This window comes from Mytilus edulis, chromosome 3 (genome assembly GCF_963676685.1).
Source record: "Mytilus edulis chromosome 3, xbMytEdul2.2, whole genome shotgun sequence".
Classification (NCBI taxonomy): Eukaryota; Metazoa; Mollusca; class Bivalvia; order Mytilida; family Mytilidae; genus Mytilus; species Mytilus edulis.
Window position 1 is genome coordinate 64,018,072 of NC_092346.1, and position 23,919 is coordinate 64,041,990.

At 31.6% G+C, this 23,919-nt stretch overlaps 2 protein-coding genes across 5 annotated transcripts in view; one reads left to right on the forward strand and one right to left on the reverse strand.

Annotated features, from left to right (window-relative positions):
- LOC139514432 (patatin-like phospholipase domain-containing protein 7) overlaps window positions 1-23,919 on the reverse strand; it is a 95,819-nt gene that overhangs the window by 46,524 nt on the left and 25,376 nt on the right. For all 4 annotated transcript variants that reach the window (XM_071303704.1, XM_071303703.1, XM_071303707.1 and 1 more), the window contains 11 exons: window positions 18,606-18,739; window positions 14,183-14,314; window positions 6,159-6,332; window positions 5,352-5,491; window positions 4,636-4,770; window positions 4,175-4,238; window positions 3,742-3,910; window positions 3,085-3,267; window positions 1,433-1,551; window positions 817-973; window positions 106-169 (listed from right to left, as the gene is read on the reverse strand). In XM_071303704.1, the coding sequence (XP_071159805.1) occupies window positions 106-169; window positions 817-973; window positions 1,433-1,551; window positions 3,085-3,267; window positions 3,742-3,910; window positions 4,175-4,238; window positions 4,636-4,770; window positions 5,352-5,491; window positions 6,159-6,332; window positions 14,183-14,314; window positions 18,606-18,739 (1,471 nt within the window). The remainder of the gene's footprint in view (window positions 1-105; window positions 170-816; window positions 974-1,432; window positions 1,552-3,084; window positions 3,268-3,741; window positions 3,911-4,174; window positions 4,239-4,635; window positions 4,771-5,351; window positions 5,492-6,158; window positions 6,333-14,182; window positions 14,315-18,605; window positions 18,740-23,919) is intronic.
- On the forward strand, window positions 7,559-13,284 carry LOC139514440 (collagen alpha-2(VIII) chain-like). The gene is made up of 3 exons (XM_071303721.1): window positions 7,559-7,687; window positions 8,375-8,428; window positions 12,853-13,284. Exons 1-3 carry the CDS (start codon window positions 7,606-7,608, stop codon window positions 13,266-13,268), a joined length of 552 nt encoding a protein of 183 aa, XP_071159822.1. The 5' UTR covers window positions 7,559-7,605; the 3' UTR covers window positions 13,269-13,284.

Here is a 23,919-nt window from a genome sequence, read left to right on the forward strand (position 1 = left end):
ACTTTTATAAATTGTGACTTGGATTGAGAGTGCTCTCATTGGTACTCATACCACATCGTCTTAAATCTATATATAATTTTAACACTTTTCTATATGATTATATACCTGTAAACATTGAGGTAATAGGATAAGTCAGATCTAATACTTTCTGCCATATTGAAGTCATGTCCTGCAAAATAACAATGGTTTACAATTCAATATTCATGGTTGCAAAAACCTTATATTTGTAATAGGTAAAGAAAATTTGATTTTTATTGCTACAAATACTTCTAAAAAGGCATCTGTGACAGAGTGGACTAGGTAGTGCAATAAATGAATCATTAGCCTGTTGACAATGAGGTTGTGAGTTTTAATAATGCACATGGCAGGTATGCTTGACTCCAATCTTAATTGACTTGGATTGTAAGTTTTCCTGCTGAAGGTCAGGGGTTCTCTCTTGGAACTTCGGCTACTCCTAACAATAAAAACTGACCACCACAAAGTAACCAATAGTGCTATAACACCAATCAACCAATCAATCAATCAGTTTCACTTTCTAATACTGATAATAATGAATGAATAAAATGATGTTACGGGTATACTTATTTTGATCTGAAAATCACAATCGTACCTATATTATCATTTTATATAGGTAAAATGGAGGTGAAATAAATTTGAGTTATAATGAATATACAAAAGCACTGATTTTCAAGCCAAACTACAACAAACTTGGTTTTGAATAAAAATAAAAATAAAATCCTGATGAAGTCCTTTGCATTCTTTTCATGCCAAAAACACAGGATTATTTCCCATAGTTAGACTTAATATTATACAAACCATGGACCATTCTCTACATCTCTGTGTAAATCTGGTTATATTTCTATCTTCACACCATACAGCACCTACAAAGGAGCCCATACTGGTCCCCCCTACCATATCTATTGGGACTTCAGCCTCCAGTAAGGCCTTGACAATTCCTATATGTGAAAGGCCTCTGAAAGAAAAAGCCTCAACTGTTAAATTTTGTTTATTATATAATTTGACTGTAGGTCTGCAGACATTAAACATGATTTTTTTTTTAAATTTCATGATGTTCATTCACATGTTTTTTTTTTTTTACCACTTGCTCTTAATTAAGCTGTTTGTTGGATAAGCAATGTGTTAGAGCCATGTTGGTTGTTTATATATTATGAATCTAACAGTCAGGTTATAAGACAAGTTCTTCCTAGAGTAAGCCAAATGAATTTGTTAGTACATGATTGATGAAGTCCAAACTACATTGTGATGAAATACTTCTAAATTGGAGTTGGTTTGATATAGAACAGAATGATTGGTTCAGATAGAATGATCTTTTCCTCAACATATGTAACTGATTATAAAATTAATAAAGACAGAGTCTCGCACTTTTGGAAGATATCCAAGATCAATCTCAAATTAGATTCTAGTAAATTACCTTGCACCTCCACCACCTAATACCAAGCCAACAGATGTCCCAGTCAAAAATCTGGCAAGACGTGAAAAATCTGACAATCTATCAGGCTTTGTTTGATAAACCCTCTCATAACTTTCAACCTGAAAATACATAGTGTGTAACTTTATCTGACTTTATCTGATTCATCTATAATACTAAAATTACGAGGTCCAATTTGTCAGCCGTCATCGGGTAAAAACGACAAATCAAAGAATTCAACTCTATATATAACTAATATAGGACAATGGTGTATATTAAAAATTACACCACTCCAGACCCTTTTGTTTTCCACATAATTAATATTGCCAATAATCAACAAGTTCCAGGTCTAATCCAATACCGATACATATAGTATATTCACCTGTTAGCTATTACCTTATCTGTACGTTCCGCATTTGACAGGCGCACTACCAAACGGTGTATTTAGGATTTTGCTATATACACGGGTCATAATCAAAGGGCTGACACTACTAAATTCAATCATTGTCAAATTGTTCACTATTGTAGCTTTATTCAGCAATCAGCAAGACTTTCTAAGATAACTAATATAGGACAATGCTGTTGATTAAAAAATACCCCATTCCTGGATAGCCTGGACCTTTTGTTTTCTAAATAATTAATATTTCCAATAATTGATAAGTTCCAGGTCGACGGGTTCAAACAGAAAGATTTGAAAGCAGAGAAAACTGTGTATCTTATAATCGACATGACTTTATCAGATGACAATACCAATTACTAAAATAAGGCTTAGGCATAGTTATATACTTTAATGCAGTCACGGACCCGCGATATCACGGGTGTGTCTTTGTATATATATATATATATATATTCATAGTTCATTTTTGTCTATAAAGTCTTTATTGTGTTGATCAATTTTTATTCTTCATCAACTTTGTGACTGGATGAAATTCTTAATAAACAGTACATGTATATGTCTGTATGATGTACCAATAAATAATGTGTAATCAACAATTAAATCTGACAGAATCTTCTATTACAATATACCACATCACATCCCCTTCTGACTTTAGGTAAAATTTGACTCAATAACGACCAGGAACAAGAAGAATATAATGAGTGTCTTTATAACCCACATTTCAATGCTGGTCTGATTGAGCTCAAGGTATAAAACCACTAATTCATAGCCCCATTAATTTCTATGTTAAATTCTGCAATTTCAAGCATTAATGGCTACTTTATCTCGAGCTAAAAAAAGTGGCAGTTATTTCCTGTCAAAACTGTACCTTATCGTGACTTGTGCTGAAAAAATCAACATACCTTTAATTGCATATTAGAGCGTACTGGTTCCCGAAAGTTTGACAGTACAAAAACAGGAACTTCAAATCTGAACAACAGGCCAAATGTGCCCTCCTATCATAATTTCATTAACTTCTTTATTATTTGAATAAATCTTTCAACAAGGGTTCTACAGTGATCCCAAGTCCCCAAGCTTTCATTTGATACAAAAACTACCCAAATATATCCCCTTTTGACAAACATACAGCTATGTGTAAGAACTATTTTGTTTAAAATATGTAATACTTTCTTGTATGTTCTTTCCGACCTATTTGCACATCCTATAATTTAGTAACATAAGTGACAAATTTTATAACTAAGCAAGATAATATTCCTACCACTCTGACTTCAGCTTGTTTTTTTAGAACCCTTTTAGGACATCTGATATGATGATGTGAGGAGCACCATCCCCTAGCATTTAACCATTCTATGGTCCCTTTAGGTGATTCTGCATCCTCTTCATGTAACAGAACCAGCTCTTTCTGAGCTCTAACTGCTATGTTCTCCATCTGTTTTTCTACCTGAAAACAGTAATTATCAATATACCTCATGATGCTTTCCAAATGACAGACCTGAAAACTTTGGAAAATCTACATGGGTGATTTAGTGCATGACCAGATTTTTAAGGGTTACAATTACTGCATCTTTTCTGTGTGCACTATTTTTCACTCTTAAATTAGTATCATATCTCTTCTTAAATTAGTATCATATCTCTTCTTAAATTAGTATCATATCTCTTCTTTTTTCTTTTGGTTTACTGATGATGAGCTTATAATCCTTGATTTCTTTTATTTGCATGATTCTTGTACTTATTAATTTGGCAAAATAACTTAAGAAAAGAGAACAATGACCCGAAGGATACAGAGTTTGAGAAAGGTATGACTGAAGTATTTGATTGGTGAATGGACCAACTGACAAGATAATCCTAATATAGCAGTTGGTTATAATATAATGATAATTGTTTTATAATTGGCATATTTCTTATCAATAATTACCTCCCCTACTGAAGGGTCATTTTTGGCTAGTCCTACAATTAATATACAGTCAGCTTGTCTGATACAATGTTTGGTCCACCTTGTCATGGAATAGTCACACTGATATAACGTAATGATGTTCATGTCTTCTTGTTGACCAAGCCAGTTAAACAGACGGAACTCATTTATACTGGAAAATAAACAATATTTCTATTATATCAAAATGAATGATATAATTTTATCAACATGTAATTTAAATGGTCTTAGCAATCAGACTGAGTATCATTATATAAAACCATCTACCAATACGGGAAAAGTATATTGAAAACAATTGTTGTTATGAGTTCTCTATTTACAATGAAATGTAGTGCCATAAACTATGATCATCATATGATACTTTTGGCTATTCAACTAATGCTATAATTATTTATCAGAAATAATTCCCAAAATTTACCTGTCAAAAGCACCAGTTCCTAAGTTTTGTTTGACGATATCACTGGTTAATCTGGTTGTAAGACCTGCAAATTAATTATAAATATACTTATTATTACATACATACATTTAGTCTTGAATGATGTATTTCTTTAGTTGTTATTGGCTTTGAACTAGCTGTCTTTTTGTTGTGGGTATGTATAAGTACCACTCTGTGTTTATGTTAGATGTATTTCTGCTTTGAATCCAGCTGATGAGGTAAGCCCTTTTCAACTGATCTTTATATTTTGTTCTTATGGTGTACTGTTACACCACTGTCTCAGGTTATGGGAGAGTCAACCCCTTCAACGTAGTTTAACCCTGCCACATTCTGTATGTGCATATAACTTATCTATATTTAGATGCAACATGAGTTCTAAATGCTTACAAAAATTTATCAAGATCCAAAATATGTCAGATTACATATACTTTGCCCGAACTAACCTATAGCTTGTAGACTATGCTGTAATTCCAAGGTAAAGCTAGTTAAAGGCACATCTTGGTTGGAACCTAATACTGCTATTGTAGACAAATTACCCACTGATACTTTCTTGTCTATACCTGAGACATGGTCAAGATCTGAAAAACAATTGTCAGTTCGTATACAATCAATTCAATTCACTTTTAAGGGGTACAGAACATCTAAAGGAGTTAATTCTTTGAAATGTGAGCTTAAAGTTTTAATCACATAATATTAGTTAATAGAAATCAAGCTTCTCAATGATCAAAATTATTGCTTGTCAAACTGCTAACAATCCAATGAAATTATTCCAGTAAACTTTGCGGTAAAAAATTCTTGAAAATTTTAACATTTTTGTCACTAGGTGAAGGTAAATATTTGGTCACATTTTTTTGAAAATTTAACAAGCCAAAACCTATTTCAGTCAAAAAGAGTTGGGTACCCCCTTAAGATAGCAAAATTTGTTTAATCTCCAATTCATTGGTTGACTTTTATCAATCAGGACACTCTCAATGTTCATATCAAAAGATTTTTTATTTTTTTTTCAATTCAGGTTTTCAAGAAAATGAGCAAAAATGCCAAAAATATCTGGTAATGTATTCCTGTGCTGTCACTGCTTTTGGCAATCAATTTAGGATTGAAAACTAGTAAATGAGTAATATGCCATTCATTTATCATATACACCAGGTACATAACTTACTCATGTGTACTTCATCTCTTGTTTCAATATGACCAAGAATTCTCTGTCCTAGTAAATGTATCAGTCTTGTTACAATCTGTGGGTACTTCCGTTTAATTAGATTTAGTAAATCGCCTGGCAAATGGGCACATTCTGTGTCTCTGTAAAAATGAAATTAGTACATGTATCATATAAAGAACTTTATAATAAATAGTATGTCTCAATAAGCATAACCTTGAACTATTGAAATAAAGATTAAACCGTCTCTATTGGGATTTATATTTCTCACAGTGTTTTATTCTAAAACTTGAATAATGTCTAAAAGAAAGTACTGACTTGTATCAAACTTGTATTCAAAGATCATAAATAGGAAGAAAATATGTTTGTCCTATTTGAAGGTGCCATTAACACAAACACTGAAAATATATCTTTTGGACACAAGATTAAGTTAACTCATACATTTAACAATGAGTAGCAACAGCTTTTTTGAGTTTATGATAATTGATATCTTATACAGTTATGTAGTTCATAGTTTATCAGTACTTTTGATAATCAATCCAAGTAGTCTATAGCAATGTCTGACTCAAAAGTATATAACAAGCTGATGGCCATCAGTGTGGTATTAAGTAGTGTCTATCAACTTTCAACTTCACCTCAAGGTTTATTTCTTTTTTACCAATCATTACGAAAACACCAATCCTAACTTCTACTTAATTATAAAGTTTTTTTACCAATCATAACAAAATCACCAACCCTAACTGCTACCTAATTATAAAGTTTTTCAAATCAATATTTTGGGCATTCGTTTACAGTTCCCTACCCTCTTACCTAACAGCCATTATAGTGGTTGTTCTAGCAGTGTCTGTCAGAACTTCCACAATGCCAACCAGCTCTCCTCGTCCATACTCAGCCACCAGTGATTTTTTACCATTATGATGTGTTCTAACAGATCTCAGACGTCCTGTTAGTATGATATATACACTGTCTGACTGGTCCCCTTGTCTGAAAATTACAATAAACATGAATATATTTCAGCTTGATAGATTTATTAAGATTTAACCAATTTAGAATGAACATAAAAAGATAAAAGTGAACCAAAAATTTAAATTCCTCCACTTATAAATACTGACGGCCATGATATAGCGAAGTGTGCTGAAAGTTAATTTCACAGCAACAATAATCAATCAATCAATTAATTGGTTAAAACCAAGATCAACTTCAATATTGTCATCAGCAAAATCAAATTAAAATTTGAGAATTGGTTTAATTGTTCTATAGTTATCATACAGAAATGACAAAAAGTCCCATTTATCTATCAATCAAGGACCATAATTCCTATACCTAATTTTTCTTCAAATTAACCTCATATATAGATATAAGAAGATGCGATATGAAGGCCAATGAGACAACTCTTCATCCAAGTCACAATTTGTAAAAGTAACCATTATAGATCAAAGTACGGCCTTCAACACAGAGCCTTGGCTCACACCCAACAGCAAGCTATAAAGGGACCCAAGATGACAAGTGTTAAACCATTCAAACATGAAAATCATCTCTGTTATTACAAGCTACATATTACTTGAAGTAATATAAAAAAAAAGATTGGTTAATTAGTTTTTAAGTTGAAGCACAGAAACAGTTTGCATCCTGACCAACTTTACTACAAACTAAATTATAAGGTTCTTTGCTCTAAATTAGTAACTTGTAATGTTTTCTGGTGAATAGACAGATCTTGAAATGTCTGTGCCTCAAACTAATCAATATTACAGTAGAACCCTTTGTTTGTAAAAAAATGTTTTCAAAAGTTAAATGATAAAATTATGATTGAAGGGAGATTTTGCATATTTCTTTAGTTGGTATTTGACTAATAGTAGTATATTCTAATTTAATGTTCTTCCTAGAGTAACTGTTTGCACTGTGACCGTCTAAAAATAGAAATCTATGTATCCTTAAAGATGCATTCGGCATCTACACCGGTGTGCGAAAAGGATACATTCGGCATGCGTGCAGGTGTGCCAAAAGGATACATTCGGCATGAAAGGGTTAACAGCAGATAGGATTATTCCTGGAAAAAGTTATTTGAACACTGTTCTAGAATTTCTGTAGTGTTGCATGACAAAAGACATTAAATATATCAAATTACATTTAATTACTCTATCTACCTTAGTTAATGTAGTACTGAAATTTCTATGTATAAATATGCTTTGACAGTACATACTGACATGTTACCAATTGCTTGAATTCATCACAAAATTTCGAAAAAGTAAAGGACACCATGAAGATGATATGCTGCATTCCTGTCCTTGCACTGATCTTGTTCGGAGAGATGGTGAAAGGGACATGCAACTCAAATCTTGGTAAGTGTGAAACATAATAATATATCATAATTAAAATTGTTGTGTATATGTTCTATGTGCAATAACATATTGTAGAAGATGAATACCATGTTATTCTAGAATGTAATAGATATAGTGATGTAAGAAACATCATTGACAATATCCATCCACTTTTAAACTTATACAATTGTTATCAGCTCACAACGTGAAAGAACTTAATAATTTAGGTAATTTTTTGTTTAATATTGAAAAAAATAGTAATATGTAGTTGTATTACTTATTTATCATATGAATTTATTATCATTTTCTGCCATACATGTATTGTGTATAATTATTGTAGTTTATATTACACTGATGCATTTAAAAAGAATTGTAAAAATGTATATTCTATAAGCTGTATTGCTTCTGAATAAAGTATTGTTATTATTACTGTAACAGGTAAAATGATTTTGATCAAACTGAAGGACTATCAATTTTGTTTCATATATTCTGACAGGATATCAACTTCCAAAAATCATTATGTATCACTTTATTAAGTGGATTACTATTAGTTAAAAGAAATCCTGAGACATTGGAATAGAGTATTTATTAAAAGAAGGATCATTATAATTATACTCATTTATAACAAAATCATACTTTTGCATGCAAATCTTTTAATCATCAAATTTTAAATATATATCAATCAATTAAATTGTTCTTTGTTTTCAGGGAGTTCCCTTCTAGGAGACCTCATTGGAATGGTGTTGAAACTGAAAGGCTCAGGTATGAATTAAACCTTATTTTTTAAAGTTAAGTTTAAAAGAGTTAAGGTGGTTCCTAACACTACAGGGAGATAACTCTATAAAGTCAGCTAAACGTTTTAATTATGTTGTGTTGTAAAAGGAATATTAAAGGGAAACTTCGCAAAAAAATCAAAAATTGATATTATGTTCATTCTGTATAAAAATGTTCAAATTCATAGATATTAAAGTTTTATTCCGCTAGATAAGCGATCACCATCGATTTTAAATTTAGAGTATCAATTCTCCGAGATCCGCCATCTTGTCTTCTTTCCCGATGAATAAAAACGATATGTCTATAAACCACAAAGAAACAAAACTACAGTAACCGATGTAGTCGTAATTGCGTGTCGATATCTTGTCAATCGTACGGTTGTTTAATACGACTAACTAACTTGATACGGAAAATATTCTTACTTTTTTTAAATTACCATGGTCTGTTGTTTTTAAACTGTTGATATTGGAATTAGGTGAAAAGTCAAAGTTGAAATCATAAATAAGTGTTCCGTGAAAATTGTTTTCGAAAATCTAATTTGTTCATAATTCTTTAAAGTAATAAACTTTTTTCAAATATATTTTGATCTTCCCTTATCTGATCACCAGCATGGCTAAAGGTATTACTTCCAAAGGTATTGTGAGGGGTGTGAGGTGACACGTCCAGGTATTCAAGCGATTTCCTGTCGGGCTTGCAAGTTCATGCATCGTTTCACTTCTGCAGGTATTGATCAGTGTACACGGCTGATAACTTATAACTTATAACTTTCCATTTTGAACTATCAGATGTATAATATACAACTCTGTCTTACTTGTCATTACTAAACTCAAACGCTTGTTTATAAATAACATTTCTGGTGTAAAGAATATAATTCATAATATATAAATAATACCCAAAAAATAAGATTTGATGAAATTAAAATCTATTTAAATATTTTTTCCAAGGGTGAATTTGGGAAACTTGATGTAATATATAGTCATTGTCAATAGTGAAGGACAGATTGGAACAGACCAGAAATATTGATTTAAAAAAATGTACGCACTTGCCGACGATTCGTTTATACGACTGGATATAAAGTTACGGAACTATAGCGCAATTTAAAATATATACGTGTATACATTGAACATAAGAAAAAAAACATATATTTTGAATAAATAGGGGTAAAAGTGTTGTAAATAGACTAGCCAACGTATGCCAACAGTATGTAATCATCGAATGTCGATAGACTACAGTTGTATACCAAAAGAAGAAGAGAACCAATTTGATTTAAATACAGGTCGATGTATAACTTTTGCTTTGGTTCATTGAAGCTGTGGACCTAGGAAAATCACAGATTTATATTTCAATAAGATTGTTCTCAAACAAAGGAAGGAATTCGTCATCACAATTGTTATATATGCCACTGGACGAACACTAATTATCCCCAGGGGATGTGAATATTTTGCTGGGAAACTTTTGAGTATCAAAGTTTCAAATTAATTTCGGGATTTATTTTCTTTCTTGGTATTCAATAACCGAAAAAAGAATAAATTACTTGTTCGCTAAATAGGGATATTCTTGTCAGATAAAAGAATTTTAGTTATATTTAAAAAATAGGGAAATATATGACATTAAATTGGTTCTGTCTTTTGTTAAACATCGTTAAAACGATGTGTGTCTAAGGTGAACGCCACAAGAACCCTGTAATACTAGTACGAGAGTATAGCATGTAAACATTCCTTCTCAATAATATGGTTGTATTGGAAAACTTTTCATACAGATTGACAACTCATTGTCCGATATGCATGTAATATTTGCCACATGACGCCCATAGTTCTTTCTACCATCATTACCTTATTCCTTGATATTGCTGTAAACATCGATGGTTCACACCCAAACAAAATGGGAGTAATGAACCTTCAGAGCTTCTCCGTGTTATACACTTGTGAAATATATAGACGAAATTTCTGTATTGAAATGAATCTACATCTCACAAACAGGATTTTCAAATAACGATTTTGAGTAATCACCTTACAAACCAATATAAACGTATGGCAAGATATAACCATGAAGGAATTTAGTTTTTGTCAGAACTCATCACTATATCATAAACGTATACGTATATATATGCATACAGTTTCAAATATCAAGAACAAGCGTTCGATGTCGATAGTCTGTTCTCTAACTGTTCAGAGTTAGACATGTCACTTGTTCATTCTTGGAAGCCTTCATATTCCCCGTCTAACGATGGGAACTCTTTCTGATTGTGTTGACTATAAATGCTTGTATGGTAATTCTGTCGTTTATCTGTACAAGCGGTTGCATTTCCTCTCCTTTCCCAACAAACAAACGAACGAAACGCAACTAGTCTGATTTCTCTGGAGCTCATCCTCAATGGCTCTTATACGTCAGGAAACTTACATGTATACTAATAATGATTGTTTCATGAACAACGAGGTATGAACGAACTATTATAAATTCGTCAATATCTGTAATGCATGACTAAAGTATAACTTTTATTACAACTACTGTATTACTTATTTGGATTAATGACGGCTATCATGTTCAACATTGCACAACTATTATCATAGAATTTTAAAAAAAATCCTCAAAAATCCTCAAAAGATATAATGCCTTAGCTTAGATAATTAGTATTCTTTTCACAAAAAGTTCGTGTAAATGATTGTCAAATGAATTTAATTATGTAAGAATAAAATGTTAAAAAGAAACTAAAAAAAAATTATGCATGTTGTATGTTGTATTTTTTTGTCAATTAAAAACTTTAAAATTGCAATAGTTTTATTAGCATTTAAACACAGCCAGATTTGAATACAAGTTAAGAAATTCCGGTAAAGTCAATGATATCAAACAGATGTACAATGGTATATCAAATTGGGTAATATTGCATTTAGTTTTTATTAAAGATTAAAACTACTATTTTTTGCTTCATATTTGAATCTTTACGCCAATTGCCGCTAAGAAAGTAATAAAAAATTGTTTCCTTTTATTTTTATACACTTTCGGAATTACGAATCTGAATTTTATTTTCAATTAATTTACACAATTTAATTATTGTATCTTTATTCTCATCGTGTATTTAATCTTAGTGTATTAACATCATGACAGCATATACTCTAATCCTTTCTATTTATCCTTTCCAAATAACAACATTTATACCTGTGTACGCTTGAACTCACACCTGCGGCTAAATAGCTACAAGGTAAACGAATTGACCTCAAGCCGAGAAATATACAGTGACCTTTACAAAATAATATACACACTCTGCTCACACATTAGTTGCATTGAAATGATTATCAAAACAATAACGGTAAATAGAACTGAAATATTTTCAGTTCAATATCAGTAAAAATGTTCAATAAATATTTTATGAAAAAAATCTCAACAATAATTAATTAAATTTATTCAAAAACATTTACTAGAGATAATTTTATAGGAGTTTAATTCAATCAATACAAAACGGTATATATATGCATATTCACTTTCGTTCATTCTTATATTGTGGTTTATAACTTCGACCATTCGTCAGCTGTGCGCTTTTAATTACGTATATTGTCGATAAGCTATAAGAGTTAAACAGATTTTATTTTTTCCCAGAATTCAATAAATCGGGCTAATACGTCACGACCCACTCGAGAATTCAACCAAAAAAGTTACAAATACTTGATTTTCTCCGTTATTAGAAGGAATATAAATTTAAAACTTTGCAAATGTGTTTTTTATGTTAAGATGAACATAATTAGATGATAAGTAAAAAATCGCGGAATTTCCCTTTAAGCTTCTAAATGATCAAAATTGGTGTTTGTCAAACTATATAACCAGTGTAATTTTTCTGACAAAATGGTTGGTTCAAATTTTTTGAAATTTTGAAATTTTTGTTTTACTTTGACAAAATTTTATGAAAATTAAACGAGCCAAATTAATTTTAGTGAAAGTGTTGGGTACCACCTTAATAACATCATAATGTTCTGGTTGCTGTATTCTATTGTTTGTCTTTTATTTTTCTTGACTTGTAATGGCACTGTTTGTTTTTCGACTTATGATTTTGAACCTCCCTTTACTATCTTTAGCCTCTGTTGTAATACTTTATTTCAATCATTTATTTAATATGCATGATTCAGGTACTGTTTTCTGTAAATAAATTTTGTTTATTCCTGAAAATAATTGTTTTAAGACTAATCAATTTTAGGTATGGCAATTTTCAGCAGAAAATTATATGTCATCTCACTTTAAATTTCATGACACTGGTACCCATTAAGTTAGAATGAAAAAAAAACAATAGGGTATGTATCAATAGGACAGCAATTTAATGGCAAAATTAACCATTCACATGTTAATGAGACATTCAAATATTATCAATACCTAATTTAAATGTAGCAAAAAATATATAAACAATGGACTTTTGATATTTTCAGACAATGGATGTTGCTGTCTTAATAAAAAGACAACCCCTGCCTTTTCAGCTATTCTGACAAAGTTGCAATCACTTGGAGTAAAAGATACCATTAAATTTGACAAAGTTGTGACCAATATACAAAATGGCTACAATCCCAGTTCTGGTATATTCACTGCACCAATGGCTGGTGTTTATCAATTCTCTACCACAGTAATGAGTCACAAAGGCCAGAAACTTGTGGTTCACCTTTGGTACAATGATGTGAAGATGTCAGGAGGATGGGGATTAGGGAATCAACATGTTCAAGCAACAATTAACATGGTATTAGAATTACAAAAGGGAGACCAAGTTACCATTAAGTCACGTGAAAATAATAATGTTTATAGTGACGATGATAATTACACCTCTTTTTCAGGCTATCTGATTGCTCAATAAATTTATTAGTAATTTATGACTTAATAATACTTCATTTATAGTTTACTGAAAAATATTAAAAACAAATTATTACACCAGGGTTTTCAATATCGCAACCTTATCAACACATTTACTATATTTCATTATTGGTACAAGGAAATCAGTTGTAGATATAAATCAACATGCAGTCATCTTATATGTTTAGGTATTTAAAATCCAATTTTTTATGGTAATATTCTATTCGAAGTACAAAAATGTTGCCATTCACCTAAAAAGCTAACAAAACCTTTCAACAGACTTATTCAGAAGAGATATAGTTACAATACTGTTGTCAAAAAAAGAAGAAGATGTGGTGTGATAGCCAATGAGACACTCTCCACAAGAGACCAAATGACACTGTAAACTAATTATAGGTCACTGTATGGCCTTCAACAATGAGCAAATTCTGTACCACATTGTCAGCTATAAAAAGCCCCAAAAGGACAAATGTAAAACAATTCAAACAAGAAAACAAAGGTTATTGCATTTTTTGGAATTAATATTAATTCACTCATAGGGTCTTTGCATCAGAAATAAACCATTTATTCTAAAACCAGTTGTTTGCATTATACGGGTTATGTTCTACTCATATATTTTAAGATGGTATGATACTAAACCCCCATTGGGAGAGATTGTGCTTGATTTTCATATGATGAAGAGTGAAGACATAATAATTCCATCAGTTTAATTAAGGTTTGAAGCTTGGATGTCAGTAACTGCTAGTATTCCTTTGTTAATATATGTTGATCCTTGCATTTTGCTAAGTTTCTTCTGTTACCTATTCTGACAAGCTTTTTTTAAAATATAAAATCTCCTTATGGATTCAACATTCAAGTACAACAATTAAATGAAATTAGCAATAATTATTATTTTCTATTTAAAATAAATTCACCTACCTGAATAATGCTTTTCCAGCTTCAATCATCATCCAGTCTAAAGCAAAGTCAATCTGTCTGACAAATGGTGCAATTCTTACAGCCGTGGTATGGGCTACATTCAGTACTACAGAAGGTTGCTCCCTCATAATACTAAAAAATATACAACAAGAGTGCACACGCTGAAATGTCTCGCCTTCTATACTAATCATTGATATTATGTTGATAGTCCTAAGTATAAAGTTAAGCTTTATAACAACTGTACCATAAACTTAACATTAACCAAGATAACTAAACAAAGACCAATGAACCTTGAAAATGAGGTCAAGGTCAGATGAACCATGCCAGGCAGACATGTACAGCTAACAATGCTTCTATACAACATATATAGTTGACCTATTACTTATTGTTTAAGAAAAATAGACCAAAACACAAAAACTTAACACTGTGCAATGAACCGTGAAAATGAGGTCACGGTCAAATAAAACCTGCGCGACTGACATAAAGATCATAAAATATTTCCATACACCAAATATAGTTGACCTATGGCATATAGTATTAGATAAAAAGACAAAAACTCAAAAACTTAACTTTGACCACTGAACCATGAAAATGAGGTCAAGGTCACATGACATCTGCCCGCTAGACATGTACACCTTACAATCATTCCATACAACAAATATAGTAGACCTATTGCATATAGTATGAGAATAACAGACCAAAACACAAAAATCTAACTATAACCACTGAACCATGAAAATGAGGTCAAGGTCAGATGACACCTGCCAGTTGGACATGTACACCTTACAGTCCTTCCATACACCGAATATATTAGCCCTATTGCTTATAGTATCTGAGATATGGACTTGACCACCAAAACTTAACCTTGTTCACTGATCCATGAAATGAGGTCGAGGTCAAGTGAAAACTGTCTGACAGACATGAGGACCTTGCAAGGTACGCACATATCAAATATAGTTATCCTATTACTTATAATAAGAGAGAATTCAACATTACAAAAAATTTGAACTTTTTTTTCAAGTGGTCACTGAACCATGAAAATGAGGTCAAGGACATTGGACATGTGACTGACGGAAACTTCGTAACATGAGGCATCTATATACAAAGTATGAAGCATCCAGTTCTTCCACCTTCTAAAATATAAAGCTTTTAAGAAGTTAGCTAACACCGCCGCCGTAGCCGCCGCCGCCGCCAGATCACTATCCCTATGTCGAGCTTTCTGCAACAAAAGTTGCAGGCTCGACAAAAACCAAGTCTAACAGCAGTGGTATGGGCTACATTCAATACTACAGAAGGCTGTTCTTTCATAATACTAATAATATACAAAAAACAAGTCTAACAAATGAGACAGGCCTTTATTTAACAATGTATACAGAAATAAGAAGATGTGGTATGAGTGCAATGAATTGAAGAAAGTTTTAGCATTGTTAAGGGGGCTCGCGGGTCTAAATCATTTTTTTTATTTAATATAGGATTTCGCTATATTTTTCTATAAATGAACTTTATCTTATACCTATTAGAAAAATGAAATAAAAAACTGGGGTCACCGTTCATTTACGATCACAATCTGCATTCAAATGAAGCATACATTTTTGTAAATGTCCTTTTTTTCTGTTGAACTATATATAATAGGAGAAATAGAGGTAATATCGAAATAAAAAAAGAACTTAATTACAGAAATCGCTTAAATTTTACAATTATTTAGTTTATGTACAGCTTATTCAAAAACAACAATAAAAAATATAGGTCACCAATGAGTTAAAAAAGATATTTCAATTTTAATGCCAAAAAATGGCATTTTTGCACCATAGGGAGATAATTTGGAGCTTTTTCAATGCTATCTACATTTTAAAAGTCACCTGGGGCCGACACAAATTGATTTTTTGGAATGATTTTTGTACCATATGATAAAGTAACAACTACTAAAGGTAATTAATAAAATTTGTAATGAAAAATAAATGTTTAATTTTTTTCTGAAAATCTTATACCGCGAGCCTCCTTTTAAATAACTATAACAGCAACCAAAGCACGTTTTTTGTGTGTATGGATTTGGTATCATAAGGTAATTAATCATATCATAAAAAGTAAAATCACAAAAATGCTGAACTCCTAGGAAATTCAACAAGAGGCTCTCAAGAGCCTGAATCGCTCACCTTAATTCTTTTGGTTAAATCTCTCATCAATGATTATTTTGGCTTTTCAATTTATTTAAATGTTTTTTGGATCGTCCTATTTTCTTCAAAAGCCAAAAAAATAATCATTTTCTCCTATGTTCTATTTTAGCCATAGGAGCTATGTTTCTCGACATACAAGGAAATAAAATATAAAATTTATACTAGATACTCTGAAACTCATTTAGCCTAAGTTTGGCTGAAATTGATACAGCAGTTTCAAAGGAGAAGATTTTTTAAAGTAAGTCAACATGATGAACAAATTGTGAAAAAAGTCTTTAAAGGGCAATAACTCCTTAAGGGGTCAATTGACAATTTTGGTCAAATTGACTTAATTGAAGATCTTACTTTGCTGAACATTATTGTTGTTTACAGTTTATTTCTATCTATAATTATATTCAAGATAATAACCAAAAACAGCAAAATTTCCTTAAAATTACCAATTCAGGGGCAGCAACCCAACAACAGGTTGTCTGATTCATCTGAAAATTTCAGGGCAGATAGATCTTGACCTGATAAACAATATTATCCCATGTCAGATTTGTTCTAAATGCTTTGGTTTTTGAGTTATAAGCCAAAAACTGCATTTGACCCCTATGTTCTATTTTTAGCAATGGCGACCATGTTTGTTGATAGATCACAACTTCTGATACAATTTACAAACTAGATACCCTAAGGAACATTCAGTTAAAGTTTGGAAGTATTTGGCCCAGTAGTTTCAGAGGAGAAGATTTTAGTAAAAGATTACTAAGATTTACAAAAAATGATTAAAAATTGACTATAAAGGGCAATAACTCCTAAAGGGGTCAACTGACCATTTCCGTCATGTTGACTAATTTGTAAATCTTACTTTGCTGAACATTATTCCTGTTTACAGTTTATCTCTATCTATAATAATATTCAAGATAATAACCAAAAACAGCAAAATTTCCTTAAAATTACCAATTCAGGGGCAGCAACCCAACAACAGGTTGTCTGATTCATCTGAAAATTTCAGGGCAGATAGATCTTGACCTGATAAACAATATTACACCTGTCAGATTTGCTCTAAATGCTTTGGTTTTTGAGTTATAAGCCAAAAACTGCATTTGACCCCTATGTTCTATTTTTAGCAATGGCGACCATGTTTGTTGATAGATCAAAACTTCGGATACAATTTATAAATAAGATACCCTAAGGAACATTCAGTTAAAGTTTGAAAGTATTTGGCCCAGTAGTTTCAGAGGAGAAGATTCTTGAAATAGTTTACGACGACAGACGACGGACGACGACGGACGCCAAGTGATGGCATAAGCTCACTTGTCCCTTCGGGACAGGTGAGCTAAAAAGGAAAGTCCCAAATCAAACACATCAAACGAATGGATAACAACTGTCAAATTCCGGACTTGGTACAGGCATTTTCTTATGTAGAAAATGGTGGATTATTTCTTTTAAACTTTAGTCTATAAAATCTATTCTTGTACAGAAAAATAGCAACAGTAGTAAAATGATGTTAATCGTATGAACATTCAATTTTTTTTATTTTTTTTTGTGTGTAGTCAAGACTTTTTCCACACAAAAATGGATCAAAGTGCTAGCCAGCATTTCCTCAGATGCACTACCCGTACCATAAACCATGATGGTTAGCATTGAAGTTGAGACATTTTCCCTAATGGGCTTTTATTTTTTCTGGGTACGAAGTGAGCTTCATTTTTCTTTAGTTTAACAAACCTAAAAAGCCTTTTGTACTGCCGCCTCAAGTGAGAAAAAAATTAATTTCACACTATAAATTCTCTGTAAATTTTGTTCTTTGCATACATGTAATAACTCCATAGTTTTTACATCTTTTTTCTATGGTCCTCTGCTGTCATAATGAGAACAAGTGGTTAAGCTCTGACAGTAACTTGTTAAAATTGAATATATCACTGCACAAAGATTTTTTTTAACACACTATTTTTTAACTCCACACTTTGAGGTGCATTTGTTATATTGACCCATCTGTCTTATTGTTTTGTTGATGGCTGTTAATATTCATTATCTATGGTACCTACACGCTTAAAACTATTAAAAAATCATAATGGAGGTAAATAATGGAGAGGTACTAGTCATTAAAGTATACCTGTATTTTCTCAAGAATGAATAGCTGAAAGTTATCAGATTTATTGATTCTTCTAAAACCAATGACTTTTCTAGTCTTTTATATGATATACTGACTTTTTTGTTCTTTGTTAAGGGTACCAGAAGACAAATTTTGAAAGAAGGACTTTTCTTACCTATAAAATTCTACTTTAGAAATAGTAACTACAATAGTATCTACTTTGGCACGCATGGTAAAGAAGGAGGGTTCTCCAGTCAGCACAGCAAGGGAACCAACAATCTCTCCAGGTAAAGCAACAAACAGCAGTGTCTGAAACATATACAATAGATGTTACATAAATACATATTTTCTTTGATAACTCAATAAAGTCAAATTGAAACTAAACGTCAAATTGAAATTAAACAAAGTTTTCTGTGCACATGCATTACACATGGGTTTTGTTCATTGTTGAAGACTGTACTGTGACCTATAGTTGTTAACTTCTATGCCATGTGGACTCTAGTGGAAAGTTGTCTCATTGGCAAACATACCACATCCTCTATTTTTTTCTTTCAAGGGAAATGCAAATGAATATCAATGCTATAGCTGGCTACAATTCAATTGCCTCTCAAGCAACAAAAGTCTTAAATGCCTTATCTTTCGACTGTTTTCAGATTATGATGTACAAATCTTCAAACAAGTTGTTAAGGGTCCATCATGTCAAAATTAATGCAATTATGACACATAGAAAAAGCACTTCTTCCCTCTTCTGAAAACACATAGATTTTGGTCTTCTAAACTTCTAAATGTTTTTGGATACACAGAGAAGAAAATACATTTTCAAGTTTAAAACTAACTTATTTACCACAAAGTTTCTTTATAGGAACAACACCTCATATATATATATATAAATATATATCTGGTTGTAGATTTTGTAAGATATCTTTTATTTCGTAAATGGTAAGTATATACCATATTTAGTAGACCTTTTCGTTTTAAAATTACACAAACTAACTGATATTTTTTTGCAAAGATCACATAATTTAGCAATAATTATTTTTTTAAAGACCAAAAAGGATGCTTAGAACACCTCCTTTTCTACATAATCATATTTCTTCAGATATTATTTTTACACAGAGAACCAAAAGAAGAATATTGTGCAAAGAAGAACAGTGCAATGAAGTATATCATTAGTAAAACAAGAATGTGTCCATAGTTCACGGATGCCCCACTCACACTATCATTTTCTGTGTTTAGTGGACTGCGAAATTGGGATAAAAACTCTAATTTGGCATTTAAATTAGAAAGATCATATCACAGGGAACATGTACGGTATACTAAGTTTCAAGTTGATTAAACTTCAACTTCATCAAAAACTACCTTGACCAAAAACTTTAACCTGAAATATGCACTATCATTTTCTATGTTCAGTGAACCGTGAAATTGGGGTCAAAACACTAATTTGGCATTAAAATTAGAAATATCATATCATAGGGCGCATGTGTACTGGGTTTCAAGTTGATTGGACTTCAACTTCATCAAAAACTACCTTGACCAAAAACTTTAACCTGAAGGGGGACAAACAGACAAAGGACAGACGGACGGAAGAACAGACAAACGAACGAAAGGACGGACGCACAGACCAGAAAATATAATGCCCCTCTACTATTGTAGGTGGGGCATAATAAAACCTTTTAACATTCTTCCATCTGGATGTTAGGGCAAAATACATGCTGTGTTACATAATTATCCTGATTTCTAAATTCTTAAAACATCATCAAAATCTTACAAATATTGTTTATAAAACTAATCTTGCATTATCAAAAAGATTACAATTAATGGACAAAGATAAATATGGATATAAATTTGTTTTTGAATTTGCTTATTGAATTATAGGAATAATTTATTCATTTTTCGAATTTCAACCTTTGAAAGTCCTGAATGTCCCACTGGATTTTTAATCTGAGATGTAATAAAGCTTTTAAAGACATTAAAAATAACAAGAAGTTGCAAACAATTTCCTGAAAAGTAATTATTTTTTATCAAACTGTAACAAAAAGTTCCATGCTCAGTCAGTTAAAGACAAGAGGCTGTCACAACGACAGCAAACCGGATTTATTAACATTTATTTGTGTCCTGGCAATATCACAAGAACCATTACTGATGAATGGTGAAAGTGAAATCGTCAATATCAAATTTGACCTCCATTTTGTCATCAGTATCAACATATTAAAATTTGAAAAGCTTAGATTGAATGGTTCATGAGTAAATGCAACAACCTGAATGGAAACGCCATTTTACGATCTTTCAAGAACCATAACTCCTGAACGGTAAAAGTCAAAATCGTCATTATTGAACTTGACCTCTATTTTGTCATCCGTAACAACATATTAAAATTTCAAAAGCTTTGGTTGAATGGTTCATGAGAAAATGCACGGACACGACGGGAAACACCATTTTTCAATCTTTCAAGAACCATAACTCCTGAACGGTAAAAGTCAAAATCGTCATTATTGAACTTGACCTCCATTTTGTCATCAGTAACAGCATATTAAAATTTTGGAAGCTTTGGTAGAACAGTTCATGCATAAATGCACGGACACGACTGGAAACTCCATTTTTCAATCTTTCAAGAACCATAACTCCTGAACGGTAAAAGTCAAATTCGTCATTATTGAACTTGACCTCCATTCTTTCATAAGTAACAACATATTAAACTTTGGGAAGCTTTGGTAGAACAGTTCATGCGTAAATGCACGGACAACTCCATTTTTCAATCTTTCAAGAACCATAACTCCTGAACGGTAAAAGTCAAAATCGCCATTATTGAACTTGACCTTCGAATAGTTGTCAGTAATAACATATTAAAATTTTAAAAGCTTTGGTTGAACGGTTCATGAGTTAATGCACGGACAACATTTGATTGACGCCCGCCCCCCCGCCCGCCCGCCCGCCCGACTGCCCGACCGCCCGCCCGCCGTACATCCCCAAATCAATAACCGACATTTTTGTCACAAAAATCCGGTTAAAAATGAAAGTATCTCCGAACAGAAAATAACTAATTTTCTAACAGAAACTCACAAATATCTAAAAGACAATAGACACTTGTGCAGATATAAGGGGAAAGACTCTACTATCTAGGATTGCTATAGGGTTGTTTAGGCTTGAGATATTTTTTTGAAATCAGGATTGTGACGTTTACCAAGAAAGAGTTTAACATATATACAGATAAAGTATGTTTCAACTCACTTTTCTATTCTGAAAAGATATCAGATAATCATAAAAAATAAGAGGCAAAACAAACTGAATTCAAGCAAATGTAAGAGCCTATTGAGCAACCATTTTAAAAGTCCATTTGATAAAACAAAAAATAAATTCATGCTTTAGTGCTAGTACTGGGGAGGGGAATGATATTAAGGTTTCTTAGTGATCTGTTCAAAAGATCATTGGGTCAATATCAAGACAAAGGAGAAAGTATGATTAGACCTGGGTTTTTTTAACCCTATGAGTTTTCAAACCAAAAAGTACAATCTAAGTTTTTTTTTTATCCTACTTGAACTTTTTAGGAATAATATTGAAAAGGCCTTATAACAAAGTAAATACACAATTAAGAAGTTTTGTCATACTAATCCTACATTTGAAGGAACATTAAATATTCAACCTTTATAAAAAAATAATCTTGAAGTCTTGGGAAAGTATTTTTTGTTGATCTGTTTACAGTGAGTTGACTATGGGTGTTACCATTTACCTGTAGCTATTGTGCATACAGATTGAAACATTGACAATACAATAGGGACATTTAAATTGACCAGTTGGTTTGGTAAATTTAAATCTACATTGATGCTACCTGTACAGTTTTTTATTCACCTAACCAAAACTTTCAGCATGCTTTTTTCCTGAAGTATTTCTTATCCTATCACTTCACATGTTTAATTGTTACTGTTGTAGTATAACTTAGATAGTTTGTTTTTTTAAACTTATAATTTTTTTTATATGGCATCAAGGCTTTAATTTTTATCTTTGTTGAATAACATAATATGCATTCAGTCTAAACTAGTTTATATGGTATGAATAATGCTAGAATATGACCACTTATATTTGATAACTAGACACAAACTTATTTCATGTTCTTACATTAACAAAACACTGTGAATTTGATAAAAAAAAATCCTTTTCTCATGTTTTTTTTTATTAGAGAATCCTAAAACAGGTAAAGAAATAAACATTGTTATTAGTCTTTTTGTTATGAAAATGGATGTTTTCCCTGAAATAATAAATCATTCAAATGCCAAAAAACACAACATTTAGACGGAAAAAGAGATTTTTTTACTGTCATTTGAAATTTTAAAAGAAGGAAAGCTGATCAAGACTATATGTTTTTATAAGGGAATTTAATTGCATGTCATATAATTCATTAATTCACTACATTACCTCTTTAATGTTTTGGCAGCAGTCCTTTTGCGCCAATTACTGTTTATCATGGGTATCATTTGTGCCAAATTTTGTTTTTCAAATGTATCAATTGCACCAATATTCGGACTCATTTGCGTCAATTTACCTGTACATATATCTATGATCACAAATATTAATGATAAATATTCTTTCTTATTTTTGGCTTAAAAGGTATTATAATTATGTTTGGAGATATTTCATCATGAAGATGAGCATCTGGAGAGAAATGACTTAAGCTGCATTAATCTACAGTCCATGTTCAGAGAGAAAAGAAAACTTATTGCTTTGTTGAATATTTAATACAAGATATGCCAAAAGAGAAGAATATAGAAGCTTTTGCTAATTATGTTTTAGCCAAATTTATTGATGACACAGTGCTGAAACTATATCTACCGCAAGAAGTACCTGTAGTGGAGAAGAAGCATTCAACAGGAATTATTATGAACTGTTTTATGCAGTTCATTCTTCAATGTTTGTCTTTTTGGACAATAAAGTGAAGTTACAAGCCACAACATACATTAAATGGGGAAGTACACATGCAGCAGCAGTAGGAAGAAAGTATGTTTTAGAAAAGGAAACATTTGTAGTGTAAACTGACGGTTCCAAGTCCAAATAAAAGTGGAGGGAAGTCATTTTTCTTCTAATTGGCGAAATCGTATGTTTTATTTTTGGCGCAAATGATACCATATAATTTTAAAACAGGTGGCGCAAATGTAGCATTGGAGAAAAACAATTGTGGCGCAAAAGGACGCATTTTTGGCGCAAACGGATCTCTCCCAATGTTTTCATAGCCAAATACTATGACTGCTTAGATTTCTTGTATATTGTTGGAAAAAAACTTTTTAATATCTGAAAATTGGCTTTTAATGGGAAATAACTCAAAACAATTTGTTTTTGACATGTTCCTTGTTACATGTACAAATTGTACCATTTATTGCGGAAACGTAAAACGCCGGTATTGTCAATGTTTAAATCTGGTTGAACTTTAGCTACAGGTAAACGGTAACACCCATAGTCAACTCACTGTAAGAATATTTCAAAATATTTATATGGATGAC